Source organism: Chrysochloris asiatica, unplaced genomic scaffold (genome assembly GCF_000296735.1).
Source record: "Chrysochloris asiatica unplaced genomic scaffold, ChrAsi1.0 scaffold00389, whole genome shotgun sequence".
NCBI lineage: Eukaryota > Metazoa > Chordata > Mammalia > Afrosoricida > Chrysochloridae > Chrysochloris > Chrysochloris asiatica.
Window position 1 is genome coordinate 1,034,456 of NW_006408907.1, and position 17,831 is coordinate 1,052,286.

Below are 17,831 nucleotides of genomic sequence, written 5' to 3' on the forward strand. Positions count from 1 at the left end.
CCACTATGAGTGACTCTGATGGTATTAAAAATACAGGTGGCATAGCTTCCAGTATCACAACAACACATAAGCCACCACATACAAAAAAAAAAAAAAAACTGACAGATGAATGAATGGTGGTTTTATGTGGCTACAGCTGCTGTATTTTCTGACTCAAACATTGGATGGTCTTATAAGTATCATTATGCATATAAGTGTCACCAAAAAAATATTTGAAATCAGAGCTACTTTAAATTATGGACTATACAATTACCATATACATACTGCAGGCCAAGGATAGCAAAATATACTGCTTTAAATATGAGAGATATCACTAATTAATCACTGCTTTTTCCTACTGCGCCTGATGTACCTTGATATCCTTCACAGTACAATTTTCCATGGAACTACTACAAATCAATCTGATTCACCATACAAGCTGACACCACATGTTCAAGTCAAACCGATGTCTTTCTGTTACCATATTATGACCTTGTAGTATAAAGAAAGATCAATTTGAACCGTAAGGTTGGTGATTCAAACTCGCCATCTGCTGCTTGGAAACCTTATACAGGGTGGCTATGAGTCAGAATCAACTCAACGGAACTCAGCAACAGCAACATAATTGATTAGAACAGCAGTTGCCAAATTAGTCCAGTTAACAGGTAACAAAAGTCTGGGAAACGTTGGATTTAATAAATTAAAAAAAAAAAAAAAGATTAATTTAACTGCAGGATTTCAAGAGTCTTTTAAGTGTTAATGTGTATTGTGAATCTCCAGAAATGGAAATAGTATGCCATATTTATTATTTGATTTGACCACAGAGCTCATTTGTTCAAAAATGTCTTGAGGATTTAGAATACAGCTTTAAAAATGTTAATAACATTCTAGTTATGTCTTCAGTTCAATGTACCTCAAACTGACTCAGGATTTGGTAGCATAGTGGTTATGAATCAGGCTGCGAACCTCAGAGTCAGCAGTTCGAAACTACCAGCTGTTCTGAGGGAGAAAGATGAGGCTTTCTGCTCCCGTAAAGATTTACAGCCTTGGAAACCCTGTACAAGGTTGCTATGAGTCGGAACCGACTCCACGGCACATAACAACAACAACAACAAAAGATAATTAGTCTCATTCATTGAATGTTGATGTATGTATGTGTCATTCTCATCATTCTCAGATGATAACCTTATTTCTAGTATTTTCAGACAATCTTGATATAGCCATGGCCTCCAATCTACTGACTACTCTGATTCTGTTTTCAGCAAAAAACTTGTGTGTGTAACTGTCAGTGGCATTACTAGGGTTGATGTCAACCAATGCGATAACTCATGGTGTCACCCCCCCCCCACACACACACACACTGTAACCCTTCTGTATCAGACCATCCTTAGTGATGTATGTTACTCATTTTTATCACAGAATAATGTGATATAAATATAGATGTAAAATGTTTAAAGAGCCCTGGTGTGGCGCTATAGGATAAGCATTATACTGTTAATCACACTAACTGCAAGGTCAGCAGTTCAAATCCACCAGCTGCTCTCAGAAACCCTAAACAGGGTCACTATGAGTCTGAACCAACTCAACATCACCTAACAACAGCAACAGGTATACTGACACATGTAAACTGGGTTTATAAAAACTGTTTTTGTTGTTATAACTAAGTATAGAGATTTTTAAAATAAAAAAAAAAAACAAGTTTCTACTGAAACATTGCACAAAAATTTTATACACAATCGTTTTGGTGCCACCCTTCTGACAAGTGTCACCTGGTGTGGTGTACACCCCCTTGAAGTTATGCTGCTGGTAACTGGGTTGCAAATGTATTTTATTATTTCATTATGCAAGAACTATGTTGTTGTTTGACAGACTTCAGTAATGGATTATTGGCATTGTCCCATCTGAGAACCACAAAATCACCCACATCTGTTACTTTGAAATTTTGTGCTGTCCACTTTATCCTGTTCCTTCCCAACTAGTAGTTATGTTACTGCTATTCTGGGAAGATGGTAGTTGTTTTCCAAGTGGCTTTTAGAAATTCTTTTGTTTTATTTATTATATATTTATTTTTTATTGTGTGATAGTTTACATTCATTCTATCATACATCGTTTCATTGCCATAGTTACCATCCCATCTATACAACATCGCCCAACCAAAGGGTATACCCTGCAAGCCCATTTCCCCCCACCCCCCACCCCCCACGGTCTTCAGCACACAGCCCCTTTCCCTCTCTGGATCTCAAGTCCTCAGCCACTCCATCTCTTCACATCATCCTCTCTGTCTCCATCTCAGGTCTCACTGCTTCTCTGGGTGGGGTCCCGCTCTCCGCTCTTCTCCAGTGACGGTCCCAGGGCCCTCCGCTCCTAGACTGAAAGGTTAATCACTCCTCACCTTGTTATAAAATATCCACCTTTACATTTCCAGTCCTCACAATCAGTCCTGATAACTGTTCTTCACCCTTACATCACAAGAGACCCATCTGCATTTCTTTTCATCAGCCTTTCCTAGACAGGTTGGATACTATTCACTGGAGACTCTACTATCCTCCCTGCCCTGTGGATCTAGGTTCCCTCTTGAAAGTTTGTAAGCCAGTCACTTCTTACCTTTGTATCTCTCCCCCCATTTTGGGTAGCCAATGTTCAAGTTGCCCATCCCTACCTACTCTTTGTGTGGAGGGGGTGTGAATAATTCTTGGAGAAGGGATTTGTTTCCTCTTTTGAGCTACTGCATTTATAGGTGTAGGTCAGGTTTATCAAGTTGTGTCAGATGACGTTATTTTTTGTTTGTTTGTTTTCCTCTTCTTTCTTCTTAGGGTTAAACTCTGTTCATCCAGTCATTGAAGCAAGGTCAAGTGGGTATCATCTGCAAGTGTGGGTGTTCTTGCATCTGTCCACCCTCTTCTTATCAGCTGATTGCTTTGCTCTCCACTCTAGTCCTCTGTGGCTGTGTCACTGACTCTGAACCCATGGGTCCCCAGGTTTTGCCTTGCTGCTGGCCGACCAGGTCTCCACCCAGGTTCACAGTAGTCTGCTGAATGATGCAGGGCTTAGCTCGCCGTTTCGTTGATGTTCTTCGGTCACTTCTCCTTATGGGGGACGTGCGTGGTCACCAATCAGGGCGTGTATGTCCACTGTGTCTTGGTCTTAGAAGAGGATTTGCACTGAGAGGACCCAACCACTTGCCTTGATGTCTCTGAAGAGGAAAGTTTCCCGTCTCTGAAGGTCTGGATGTGGTTCAGGCTTCCATCTATAGTCTTATATAATGCAGTGGCTCCTCAGGAAACCTCCTTCACTGGACACATTGTAGCCCCATTTTGGATATTCCAATCAGTTTCAGGCAGAAGACGGATTTACAAGCTTTCTATGGTGATATTTCTGGCTATTCCTTTCTCTACCCTCCCGTGTCTGTTTTATAATATAATGCATGGAAAACCAAGGTTCAAAAGTCAGCCAAGCATCTTAACATTATTCCCCCCTCTTCCCCATTCCAACCATGTCCCAGACTCTGTATCCCAGAGACCTGTTGTTCCAAGGCTATGCCTACATCATATTTTTACCTCTGTCCCATTTATCTCATTCCTACCTGTCTAATTGTTCTCCCATATGCTTTGTTCTTCCATTCCCCTCTCCCTACTTGTATATTGCCCCCCTCCCCAACACTCAAACTATCCTGTGTCTATTCCCTGCCCTGTGCTCCACCTTCCCCTCCCATCCTTAACCTTACCCCTATGCCCTAGCAACCTGCTAAGAATAAGAATACACTTTAGTATGGGTTCTTTTTCTTAATCTTTTACAGTAGTGGTCCTATGCAGTATTTTTCCTTTTGTGATTGACCAATTTTACTCAACATAATGTCCTTAAGGTTCATCCATGTTAGGAAGTGGCATGCAGCTTCCTTGTTATTTTTCAAGGTAGCATAGTACTCCATTGTGTGTATGTACCACAGTTTGTTTATCCATTCTTCAGTCGATGGGCACTTTGGCTGTCTCCATCTTTTTGCTATTGTAAATAGTGCAGCTATGAACATTGGTGTGCACATATCTTCCCGTGTTGTGGCTTGTTTTTCTTGTGAGTAAATACCAAGTAGAGGAATTGCTGGATCGGATGGTATTTCTATTTTCAACCTTCTGAGGAAGCGCCATATTGCTTTCCAGAGAGGTTGGACCATTTTGCAGTCCCACCAGCAATGCAGGAGTGTCCCAGTGTCTCCACATCCTCACCAGCATTTATTGTCCTCAACTTTTTTTATCTTTGCTGTTATTGCTGGTGTGAGATGATATCTCATTGTTGTTTTGATTTGCATCTCTCTAATGGCTAGTGATCGTGAACATTTCTTTATATGTTTGTTGGCTGCCCGGATCTCCTCCCTGGTGAAGTGTCTATTCATATCCTATGCCCAAGAAATTATTTTAATGTAGAATTTGTGTTTAGGAGTGTTTGAACTAACATAGGATTTTGCTTAGCACTAAGGAGTCTTGGTGTGGTGCTGTAGGATAAGCATTTGACCATAAAGTCCGTTTGAACCACAAGACTGGCAGTTCAAACTCACCAGCTGCTTCTCAGAAACCCTATACAGGGTCGCTATGAGTCAGAACTGACTCAGTGGCACTTAACAACAACAATAAGGATTGCATAATTTTCCAAATGTGTAATGACTTCAGCAGTGATGAGATCCTGACTACAGAACTGAGTATCCGAGTCTAGAAAGTAAAACATCCTTAAAACTTGCAAATGGGTTTGGAGGATTCTCAAAGATGACTAAACTGTTGGGAAATTTTGTTAAGTGCCGTCAAATCAGTTCCAACTCATAGCAATCCTGTACAGGGTTTCCGAGGAGCGGCTGGTGATCTTGAACTGCCAACCTTGCAGTTTAAACCAAATTTGCAGTCCATCATATTAACCCACAGCACCACAACAGGAAAATGGTTGGTTGGTTGGTTGGTTATGTGCCATGGAGTCAGTTCAGACTCATAGCGACCCTGTATTGGGTTTCCGAGACTGTAAATCTTTAGGGGAGCAGAAAGCCTCATCTTTCTCCCGCAAAACATTTGGTAGTTTGGAACTGCTGACCCTGAGGTTAGTAGCCTGATTTGTAACCACTACTTTACCAGAGTATCCCTGAAAAAGAGGGCAAAGGGAAAAAGCATCTAGATTATTACACCTAGAGATTAGATTGGTGATGGGTGGCAGTGGTTGCATGCTGTGGAGTCAGTTCTGACTCATAACGACCCTGTATAGGGTTTCCGAGGCTGTCAATCTTTATGGGAGCAGAAAGCCTCATCTTTCTTCTGCGGAACAGCTGGTAGTTTCCAACTGCTGACCTTGAGGTTATCGGCCTGACTTGTAAGTACTACACTACCAGAGATTAGTTCTAATATAAAGAACTGCTATTTAGAGCAGGTCTCGAGAAGATTTATACAGAAAGAAAACATTGGAACATCAACACACTAATATTTTCTCGTTATTTTTCAATTTTCATATTGGAGTGTTTTTATAATGTATAATGCAATTCAATGTAAAGAAAAAATTCCTCACCACTGGACCAATAAATAATATCATGATAAATGGAGAAATAATTGAAGTTGTCAAAGACTTCATTTTGCTCTGATCAACCATCCACACTCACAGAAGCAGCAGTCAAGAAATCAAACATATTGCATTAGGCAAATCTGCTGCACAAGACCTCTTCAAACTGTTCAAGAGCAAAGGTGTCAGTTTGAGGACTAAGGTGCGCCTGACCCAAGCCATGGTATTTTCAATAATCTTATATGCATGTGAAAGTTGAACAATGAATAAGGAAGGCCATAGAATAATTGATACATTTGAGTTATGGTATTGGAGAAGAATCTTAAAAGTACCATGGACTACCAGAAGAATAAACAAATCTGTGTTGGAATAAGTACAGCCAGAATGCTCCTTAGAAGCCAGGATGGTGAGACTTCATCTCTCATACTTCAGACACATTATCAGGAGGGTCATGGAGAAAGACATCATGCTTGGTAAAGTGGAGGGTCATCGAAGAATAAAAAGACCCCAATGAAATAAATTGACGCAGTGACAGCATCAATGGGCTCAAGCATTACAACAATTGTGAGGATGGCACAGGACCAGGCAGTGTTTCATTCTGTTGTGCATAGGGTTGCTATGAAGCAGAACTGACTCAATGGCACATAACAACATCATCATAATAATTTTATAATGTGTATCATATATAGGCGCAGTAATACATTTATATAATTTATAAATAGGTATGTTGTATTTTAATCTGCAGCCAAGTTGAACCCATTCACTTAGTGTGATAACTCACGGTGTAAATGCCCACCCTTACCCCTCCCTACAGACGTTTTCTCATACCAGACCATACAGAATCCTTAGTAATGTGTTACAGGGTAGAATTGCTCCATGGGGTTTTTTTGGCTGGGTGGGTGTGAATGGTTAGCAGCCCATTGAAGACCACTTGTACCACCCAGGCGTCTCATCTATGTCTACCTCTATATATAATGAGATGAATATATAATGAGAGAAGTTCTGGTAGAATAGTGGGTTATGAGTTGGGTTGCTTAAAAAGGTCAGCAGTACTAGCTGCTCCTTGGGAGAAAGATGAGGCTTTGTGCTCCTGTAAAGATTTGTTGTTGTTGTTGTTGTTAAGTGCCGTTGAGTCAGTTCTGACCCATAGCGACCCTGTACAGGGTTTCCGAGGGTGTAAATCTTTACGGGAGTAGAAAGCCTCATCTTTCTCCCGCGGAGCGGCTGGTAGTTTCGAACCGCTGACCTTAAGGTTCACAGCCCGATTCGTAACCACTACGCTACCAGAGCTCCTTACAGCCTCAGAAACCCTACACAGGGTCACTATAAGTTAGATTAGACTACATGGCACATGATCACCACCACATGTAACAACGTGCATTCTCAAAGATTTTCTTTTTTCTTTCAGATAAGGATACACAAGTTAGAAACTGATTTAGAAGATTGTGTGCATGTCTTCTCCACAAGAAAAGAGTTTTAATCTGGGGGTTGTTGTTGTTGTTGTGTGCCATCGAGTCGGTTCTGACCCATAGCGACCCTGTATAGGGTTTCCGAGGGTGTAAATCTTTACGGGAGTAGAAAGCCTCATCTTTCTTCCGCGGAGCAGCTGGTAGGGCTGGTTTAAATAGAAACATAGGAAATTCAGTTCGATTCTTTCATTTCATTAAAAAATAACAATAATTGTTAATGATACAGCATTAAAGCATTTCTATGTACCAGGCATTGCCCTAGGCTCTGGGAATATGAATGAAGGTGATTCAAAACAGTCACAGTACTTGATATGAGAGTACAATATAGTTTAGTGGGGAAGATAATTGCCAATCAAATAATCATCATTTTGATACATAAACAGCAGACAATATTGTTGTTAAGTGCCTTTGAGTCGATTCCGACCCATAGCGACCCTGTATAGGGTTTCCAAGGAGCAACTGGTGAGTTTGAACCACCGACCTTGCAGTTCAAACGATTATTGCAGTCTGACGCATTAGCCCACAGCATCACACCAGGACTCCAGACAATAGGAAGGTGTTATTGTTAAGTGCCATCGAGTCAGTTCTGCCTTATAGTGACCCTGTATAGGAGAAAATATATTGTAGCACCTTATTTATTCTGGGGGTATTGGGAAAGATTACCCTGAAGCAGTGACATCTAAGCTGGTGCCTGAGGACATGATTGAGTGGATGACTGGTGAAGAGGTAGAGGGTGGCTGAGATGAAGGGAGGGCAGATATGATGTCCTCAAGAGGGCACATGCTAAGTGAAGGTAGCCCTATATAGGTACAAGTTCTGAGAAGGTACACATTCTCAGATCTGGGGTAACCTTCAGAGATGAATCTGTCTGAGAGGTAGAGCGAATGCAAAATTACCCAGGAGCTGCCTCCTCCTTTGACTCCAGGAAAGAATCACAAACTAATCGGAGGCATCAGAGAGCCACAGGAGGCAACACGAAGGGACTGGCTGGGTGGCAAAGCGCAATTGGAAAATCCTGAATTTTACCCAGCAGCAATTCCAGTAGTTGCTCCCTGTGTGGCAACAGGTAAAGGTAAAGGGCAGTATGTCTTCCATGCCTGAGCTACAGATAGGAACGTTTCCATTTGAATTGCCATGAGAATGCCATGAGCAGTAAGTAGTCTTCTAGAAGACCTGGTACATGTGCTATGATCATGTATTTTACTGAGTTATTCAAAGAGGGTGTGAGCGCAAAATTATAGGGTCTAGAGGGAGGGTGTCTAGAGGTAGGTCAGAGGATAATTGCAGTAGAGCTGTGGCCAGCCCTGGCTACGGGCTCAGGCCCTAGACTGCAGAGAAGCAAAGTGGGAGAGCAATATTTGAGGGTCCATGGTCACTGTGCCTCCTAATTGGCTAAGAGATGGGAGGAGGACAAGAGAGACCAGGGTTGGGCACACAACATGAAAGAAGCGTGAGCGAGTCAGGGAGCGGTCTCCACAGCAAAGGGAGAGAGGCTGCGACACCGGGTCCCCAGCACCAAGAAAGGGGCCCGGGGAGGCAGAGCGAGCCCCGCCCCCTCCCCTGGCGGGCGCCGGCGCCAGACGCTGCGCGGCGGCGGCGGCGGTGGCGGCAACAGCGGCGGCAGCAGCGGTGGGCGCAAGCGGCAGCTGTCAGGCCACAGAGGTCCAAGCTGCACTTGCTGCCCCGTTGAGGACGAGGCTGCAGCAGGAGCAGTGGAGGTGTCGCTGAGGAAGGGACCCCAGGCCCCAGGAGCGGACCTCCCTGGCACCTGCGGCCCTTTCCTGTCTCACTCCCATTCTATCTGGTAAGGTGCCCGTGTGCGGGCAGGAAGAGGAGCAGGGGGCCAGCGGACCCGCGAGGCCGGGCAGTCGGGGGCCTGTGAGAAGAGGGGCAAAGGGAGCTCTGGGGGGCGTCTGGGTCCACTTGCATCCTGAGAAAGGGGCCTAGGCGCTGCTGAGGTTGGAATTGGGGGCCGCGGGGGTAGGTGATGGTGGAGGGGGCGCTGCTGAGTAATCCGGAGCAGCTGCCAAAGACGACAGAAAGGCGCAGGGTTCCGTGGGGAGCGGGTGTGGCTCAGTGCGCATGCGCCACAGCCTCCTGGCTCTTAGAGCTGGGGGTGCGATGACAGGACCTGTGTCTGAGGTAGTTGAGTCTATATGGATAGCATCTCACTTTCTAGGTCCCCTATAATAACAGTGTTTCTGGCACAGAGTTGCCAACATTCCAGGTCTCCTCAGAAAGCTGCTCTTTCCTGTGCTCTCCTAGCTTAATGTCACCCAAACCTTATCTACCTATTTTCTACAGGCATTCTCCTCAGGAAGAAGTGGCCTGAGGGCAGTGGCTATTTGCTATCTAATGTGCCATTGGACTCATAGGCCCAGAGCTGTGGTTATATGGAAGTGAAAAATTAAAAAGTGAAATTCCACACTGGATCCTTCTAATTGCATGTAGGATATAACTGCAGGCATAATGTGAGAGTATTGTTCCAGAGACTGACAGCTGTAAGGTCTGGACAGTATGGATGTAGCTATTAACTTGTTAGCCCTGAAAAGTGAATCCAGTGTGACAGAGGATTTCCTTGATGCCAACTCCCCAAGCACCCTCACACACAGAGACACACACCAAACATCAGGTTGTATTGGAAATTCACACCATTTTTAAATTAGAGCATCTCAAAGGTTCTGTCATTTCTTATTTGTGTTAATTTTTACATTGAAGAAAGACCCATCTAGTTCTCCAGTGTACTGTTTCCAAATATCGTGGAAGGACTAAACATTGAGTTGAATAGCCTAACCAGCTGTGGGGGAAACCTAACCATAAGATAGGTTTCCCCCTCAGCTCCACCAATGGCTCCACCTCTGTTCAGACTACCTTCAGAACCACTCGCATCCACTAACTAGCCCTACTGCTCTTCCCCACCCACCCCTATAGTGCTCACCCCTCTCAGGACTTGCTCTCAATCTGAGCTAGTGATTTTGAGCATCATTCCACTCATGACAATCAAACTGATGTTACCAATTTTCTTTTCTGCCTCCTCTCCATCATCACACTAAAATGCACTATTTTCAAAGACTCAACCTCTTTCTCTTCATGGTACTGTCTCCTTCTACACCCTCACTTTCAGCATCCTCCAACCAAATACTATGATTTTAATTAGTCTCTGTGGGTGCAGAAGCTTTTATGTATGTTGAAGAACAAAGAAATATGAGGAACATTGGTTATGTGATTTCTTAATTCACTTTACTGTCCAAGACTGAGAACCTTAATTGGAAAAAAAAAGACAGTGAATAAATGACCCATAGAGAATGTTTTCTAGGCTATTTGAGGGAGGGATTGTTGTTGTTAAGTGCCAGAGAGTCAATTTCAAGTCATAGCGACTCCGTGCAGGGTTCCCAAAGTTGTAGGTCTTTCTGGGATCAGAAAGCCTCATTTTTCTCCCACAGAGCAGTCGGTGGGCTGGGAACTGCTGACCTTGTGTTTTGCAGCCCAGTGCTTATCCAACAGAGCCACCATGCTCTTATTGAGGGAGGGATAAGATGGGGAAACTGCATCCTTAGTATATTTGAGTCAGTCAAAGTCAGATTGCCTCTGAATAGGACCAAAATCAAAATAAGCATTTCGGTCCAAATCCTAACTTGTTATGGGGCCCATGCAATATGTATAGGAGATTTGATTTTCTTATTAAACATATTTGGTGGAGGTGGTGGTTGTGTGCTGTGGAATTGGTTCCGACTCATAGAGACCCTGTCCAGGGTTTCCCAGGCTGTAAATCTTTACAGGAGCAGAAAGCCTCATCTTTCTCCCACGGAAACATATTTAGGGTTATTAAATTTTCCTTTCCCTGCTTAATTCTACCTTATATATGGCTTGGCTTAAATTTATCTTATTCTGGGAAAGGAAAATATAGTTTTGCTTTTATTTTGTGCTGGTGGTGGTAGTGGTGGTGTGCCGTGGAGTCGGTTCCAACTCATAGCTATCCTGTATAGGATTTCCAAGGCTGTAAATCTTTACAGGAGCAGAAAGCCTCATCTTTCTCCCATGGAACCGCTGGTAGTTTGGAACTGCTGACCTTTGATGTTTGCAATCCGATTCATAACCACTACGCTCTCAGAGCTCCTTTTATTCTGTGCTAGTTCTTTTAAATCTAAGTATGTCCTTAAGGACTTAATACTCATTTTTAAAAGATGATGGATGATAGTGGTGATGCCAGCACCCACTGAAAACAAAGTGCAGATTATTAGTCTGCTCTTCTTCTTTGGTGCTAATGGAAAAAATGTATATACACACAGATTATATATATTCATTTTGAAGGAGAGAAGCTATAGCATTTCCACTGACTTTCAACAGGTGGCATTCCTGTTAAGTACCATCTGAAAAATGACCCTGATAAGTCCATTATCTTTTGGTCTTAGTCATCTTGTAAATAATAGTATTTGGACATCTTAAAGAACCATGAATCTATTATACATTAGCATGAATTCAAAGGAATTAATTTCAGGCACCTAACTAATTAGTTAAGGAGCTCTGGTAGCATAGTGATTATGAGTCAGACTGCTAACCTCAAGGTTAGAACTTAAAAACAGGAAAAAGATGAGGCTTTCTCTTCCTGTAAAGATTTATAGCCTTGGAAACCCTATACAGGGTCACTATGAGTGGGAACTGACTCGATGGCACGTAACCACCAACCACACCTAATTAGTTAATTTGTCAACAAATACATATTTATTTATTACCTCCCTGGAAGATCCTACTGCTGCATGCTGAAGGATCTTCAAAGACATATACCAACAGGGATCTTATTGTCTGGGAATTTTAAACCTGGTTGTGGATGAAAGACATGCCTAGAAAAAGATAGCTAACAAGTTAAGGCAGTATAATGATATAATTTCAACTGTAAACCATGAGCTTAAGCTTATGTTATTCTCTAAACTATTAAATGAAAGACCTTGTCTTAAACACTTATGTATTTCCGATAGTCTGCACCCAGTGGGTGCTTGAGTAGTGAAGGTTTACAAATTAGATTGGGTGAGAGAGACTCGAAGCAGATAGAGAAGAACCAGAAAACTTTCACAATAAATTCGATGTGGTTTGTGGGCCAAGATGAGGACGGTAGCGGAGAAAATGGATCTGCAGAGGAAAATCAACAGGATTTAGTGACTGGAGACAAGGAGACAAGCCTAGATTGTATTCATTTTTACATCTAGTAAATAAATGTGAGTTAGAGACAGCAGAGAAGAGTAGAGAAGGTCCTCAGTAAAGGCACAGCACACAATAGGTGCTCAAATGATGCTCAAGCATCAGTAGCAAGATTGGGACTTAAGTCCCTCCAACACTGAGATTCTGTGCCATATGCAGATGCTCAAGATAGTTGGGGAGCAAGGCATTCTCAGATATGGAAGAAAGAGAAAAGGAAGAATTGTTATCCTCCCACTGACAGGTACTTTATGAGAAGGGTTAATACAGGCTCACAACGCCCCTACCAGTGAATGAAAGGAAATGTAAGACCAAGAGGAACAAAAATCTTAAAGCCAAGATTTTAAAGAAATGCTTACAACTCTTTGCAAATTTATTTAATTATTCATCTTCTCCCAAATACCGTGAGTTAAGTAGAACACGTATTATCATCTCTATTTTTATATTGGACTCCTGGTGTGGCACTGTAGGATCAACACTGGGCTTTGAACCACAAGGTTGGCAGTTCAAATGCACCAGCTGCTCTTTGGAACCTCCTTGGAAAACCTATATAGGGCTACTATGAGTCAGAAACAACTCGACGGCACTTAAGAACAACAATATTTTTATATTAGAAGATTATTGAGATGCAAAAAAGATTGAATGGAGTTCCCAAGTTCATAAAATAAATGACCGATGTGGTGATGATCAAGACCCTAGTGTCCTGATTGCTGTCAGCTCAAAACTCTTGACACCGAAACTCTTTACCTCCCTTTTCCCTGATGTAGAGCCTATGGATCCAGAAGTTATGCATGCACATGACCAAATAGGGAAAGTGCAAGCAACTGCAGCATTATCTCAGTTAGTTATTAATATTTATCATTATTCCTGGAGCTGAGCATTTGCTTTCCATATTCACTAGTGCTTGACCAGTCTCTTGAGTTTATCTGCAGCTGGGAAAGTAGAATAATTAAGTCATTTAGTGATGTGAGTACCTGTTTGCTAAGCATTTAAGGAAGCTAATTTGGCATGGTCTCTTAATACTAGCTATCAATATTGTGCCCAAGTTTGTACTTCCTTTTGTTACTTTTTTTAAGGGAGAGCTCAAGAGTCCGGCTCTGCAAAATTATCCCACATACCAACCAGTATATTTTTAAAAATTCTTAATTGTGCTAACACTTGTTCTATTTCCATTTAAAGAAATGTTTGTTTACTTGAGCTATTTCCAAAGACAGAGTTTGGAAAGAAAAAAAAAAAAGGGCAAAAGCCAAGAACTTGAGAGTTCTGTGGAGTAGATATAGACCAAGAAAGAAGTGAAAATTATCAGTACAGGAGATGTTATAGAAAGTCATAATTATAGATTTAACTAATGAATCTCTTTTTATATGCTTTATTCATGATAAAATATAACGAGATTATTGTATGTTGTTGTTGTTATGTGCCATCGAGTCGGTTCCGACCCATAGCGACCCTGTATAGGGTTTCTGAGGGTGTAAATCTTTACGGGAGTAGAAAGCCTCATCTTTCTCCCGCGGAGCACCTGGTAGTTTCGAACCGCTGACCTTAAGGTTCGCAGCCCGATTCGTAACCACTACGCTACCAGAGCTCCATTGTATAGTAGTTTTAAAATTTTCTTTATATCTTAATAAGAATACTCAACAAATCTAGGAACTATTTTTCTTTGTAGACCAGTACTCTTGATGCTGCTTAAATAAGACCCTAGCCATAATTAAGTCTAATATTAAACAAAGGTATATTTCAATTTAGTAAATGTAGTAAATACAGCTGACTACTAAAACCTGTGTTCAAGACAGATGGCCTAAATTAATGAATAAAATAATTAGTCAAGAAAATATATGTGTAAACAAAGATTTGCCATTAATATTTTTTTTCTTATCTTGTGGAATCAACTGCATAGAGAACCTTGAAACAGATTGATAAGCGCATTAATATCTCTCTTGGAGATGGGAATTTGGATAAGTATAAAGAGAATTTCATCTTTGATTTAGACTTCAGTATATATTAGATTGGAGTCCTGGTTTGGCACTGTGGGTTAATGTGCCAGACTGCAAAGCCATTTGAACTGCAAGGTCGGCAGTTCACGCTCACCAGCTGCTCCTTGGAAACCCTATACAGGGTCGCTATGGGTCGGAACCGACTCTAAGGCACTTCACAACAACAACAAATAGATTAAGGAGCTCTGGTAGCGTAGTGCTTACGAGTCGGGCTGCTAACCTCAAGGTCAGCAGTTTGAAATTGCCAACCTGTTCCACAGGAGAAAAATGAGACTTTCTGCTCCCATAAAGATTGTTGTTGCTGTGTAGTGCCGTCGAGTCTGTTCCGACCCATAGCGACCCTGTATAGGGTTTCCGAGGAGCAGCTGGTGAGCTTGAGCCACCGACCTTGCAGTTCAAAGGGAGTCTGGCGCATTAATCCACAGCACCACACCAGGACTCCCCCATAAAGATTGTTGTTGTTGTTGTTATGTGCTGTGGAGTCGGATAGCGACCCTTTACAGGGTTTCCGAGGCTGTAAATCTTTATAGGAGCAGAAAGCCTCATCTTTCTTCCGCGGAACAGCTGGTAGTTTCGAACTGTTGACCTTGTGGTTCGCAGCCTGATTTGTAACCACTGTGCTACCAGAGTCCTTAATTACAGCCTTGGAAATCCTATGCAGGGTTGCGACTATGAGTCGCAACCAACTCCAGGGCACACCACCACCGTATCTTAGATTTCTCTTTCCTGAATATTATTTATTGAGAAGAATTCCTGTTTTCTTCTATTTATTTATTTTAAATGAAGAGACAATGTAAAAGTAAAAATCATATAAAGTACACTCAAGCTAAGACAAGTTCAAGTTCTCTCATTAAAAAATAATTTGCCCGCGTTAGGCATTTATAACATTTTTTAACTCAATTGTATTTGTGAAAAGTATCCTCTGTATATAAATAGAGTTATCTCTGTTTTCTTTTCTAACTTGAGTGTATTTGTATATATCACCTTAACTTTGTTTTATTGCATATATTTAAAAATAATGTTTCACAATTTGTATTTTAGAACCATAAAAATAAAGAAGAAAACAACAGGGGGGCGGAAAGAGTAAAGTTATGATAAAGACCTGACTGGGTAGGTGTTTCATGGAAGCACAGTATAAAATTTACATATATATATATATTCGGTTGAGCTCTTAAAATTAATAACTAGAAAAAAGTATAGCTCATACATATGCATATCAAAATTACTTTAAGACTTATTATTGTTATTGTTAGGTACCATCCAGTCCATTTCAACTCATAGCAATCCCATATGACTGAGTGGAACTGCCCCATAGTGCTTACTAGGCTGTAATCTTTACTAAAGCAGATCACCAAGTTTCTCTCCCGAGAAGCTACCAAGGTTTCAAACCACCAACCTTTTGGTTAGCAGCTGGGTGCTCAGCCATTGCACCACTATGACTCCTTATTTTAAGGTCTATTAGGTTTTTTAAAATTATATTACAAATATGTGTGTCTCTGAAGCACCTTTTCTTTCCTCTGGATTTCTTGCATAAATAACAGTTCATCATTGTTGAGGTCCCACAATTTACCTAGTGTGAAAGTAAGTACCTAACAGAAATGTAGCACAAGATAGTTGCTCAGTAAACGTTTGATCTTTTTTATTTTAAGATGCATTCTAGGAACTCCATGAGTGGACATGCTGTGGGGGTAACAAGAAGGACTATATAATTATTAGCCCTTTAGAGTTTACAACACGTTTTCTTATATTGCTATTAGGAAGTTAGAACCTAAATCTCAAAAGGCATAAATGATTCAGGATTTTCATCTTAAATAATAGCTGTTGTATTGGTGACAGTCAACTATCATCAGCTGAAGTGCTATTATTCTATAAAGAAATAAATAAGGAAGAGTCTTTACTGATACAAAATCAAAACCAAACCCACTGCCGTGAAGTCAATTCCAACGCATAGTGAGTGACCCTGTGCAGGGTTTCTGAGGCAGTAAATCTTTACAGGAGCAGATAGCTTTCTCCATAGAGCAGCGGGTGTGTTTGAACCGCTGATCCAATGGTTAGTAGTTAAGTGCATATCCTACAATGCTATCAGGGCTCCTTTCTTTACTTATAAAATTGCCCTATATCAATGCAAATATAATGTGGGCCGGATACCTGGAGAAACTTGACCTTTATTTTTCTTCCACATTTCACCCTATTTCTGGCCCAGGCCTCTACTGACAGAATCAAGAACCCAGCTCATACAATTTTCTTTCCTTAATAATTCTTGGTTCCATTTAGGAGCAGATTTCAAATGCTAAATTGTTTTTATACTATTTGCCTCTTGTTTGGAACTGCCTCAACCAGAAACTTGTATGGTTACTTATTCAAGTAGCATTCGTGTCTTAGATTCTTATCTAAGAACCTAAGGGTCAGAACGGAACCAAATTACAGGACCATCTGCTAGTCCATTTACCTATGGCATTCAGGCATTTTCCTGGCATAGGCAAGAGACTTCAAAAGAACAAGACTTTTTTTCTCCCATGTTCAAAAATGTTTATCCTTCTTCTGTCCTGTATGAATCAGTGATCATGAATCAATTGAAGTTAAATTAGAAGGCCTCATAATTCAGAGAAATTTGCTATGAAGTTTATTTCAGTTTTAATTGTTTTCTCTCCTACTTTTTCTTTTATTTCCAGGTTCTCTTGGTTACAAACTCCTCCCTGTCTGGTACTGCAACAATGAGTGGGAAATCCCTGCTCTTAAAGGTCATTCTCTTGGGTGACGGTGGAGTTGGGAAAAGCTCACTTATGAACCGTTATGTAACCAATAAATTTGACTCCCAAGCTTTTCACACCATAGGGGTCGAGTTTTTAAATCGTGATCTGGAGGTAGATGGACGCTTTGTAACCCTCCAGATCTGGGACACTGCAGGGCAGGAACGTTTCAAGAGCCTTAGGACGCCCTTCTACAGGGGAGCAGACTGCTGCCTCTTGACCTTCAGTGTGGATGACCGGCAGAGCTTCGAGAACCTCGGCAACTGGCAGAAAGAATTCATCTACTATGCAGATGTGAAGGACCCTGAACACTTCCCCTTTGTAGTTCTGGGTAACAAGGTAGACAAAGAGGATAGGCAAGTGACTACTGAGGAGGCACAAGCCTGGTGCATGGAGAATGGGGATTATCCTTATTTAGAAACAAGTGCCAAAGATGATACTAACGTGACAGTGGCCTTTGAAGAAGCTGTCAGGCAGGTGTTGGCTGTAGAGGAACAGCTAGAGCACTGCATGTTAGGTCATACCATTGACTTGAACAGTGGCTCCAAAACAGGATCTTCATGTTGTTAAAAGAATGGAGGGAGCCTTTTAAAAGTGTATCCTAAATTTGTCAGTCAGTAGTTTATGAATAACTGCCCCTCTAAGGGGGCACACACATACACACACACATACACACACACACACACAGGCTTAGAGATAAAGTTGTGATTGTGAATAAGAGCCTTTCAAATAGAAGTTGGAGAGTGATTAAAAACAAAAAACAAAACACAAACTTTATCAATCCAAGTACATTTTGTGTGATTTCTGCAATGTCCCTTCTTGTGTGTATCAGGACATTTCAGAAAGTTTTAGTCCTGAGAGATTTAAATATTTTTCAAATCACAGTGTAAACCTAGAACCCAGTTGCATGAAGGAGTTAA

At 41.5% G+C, this 17,831-nt stretch overlaps 1 protein-coding gene across 1 annotated transcript; it reads left to right on the forward strand.

The window, feature by feature from the left end:
* The first annotated feature begins 16,858 nt into the window (after positions 1-16,858).
* Positions 16,859-17,570, forward strand: RAB9B (RAB9B, member RAS oncogene family). Its single transcript, XM_006876524.1, has one exon. It carries the CDS (start codon positions 16,876-16,878, stop codon positions 17,479-17,481), a length of 606 nt encoding a protein of 201 aa, XP_006876586.1. The 5' UTR covers positions 16,859-16,875; the 3' UTR covers positions 17,482-17,570.
* The last annotated feature ends 261 nt before the right edge of the window (positions 17,571-17,831 follow it).

Bases quoted from the DNA above. Each gene is read 5' to 3' on its own strand.
- RAB9B (XM_006876524.1), top strand. From the start codon at position 16,876: ATGAGTGGGAAATCCCTGCTCTTAAAGGTCATTCTCTTGGGTGACGGT.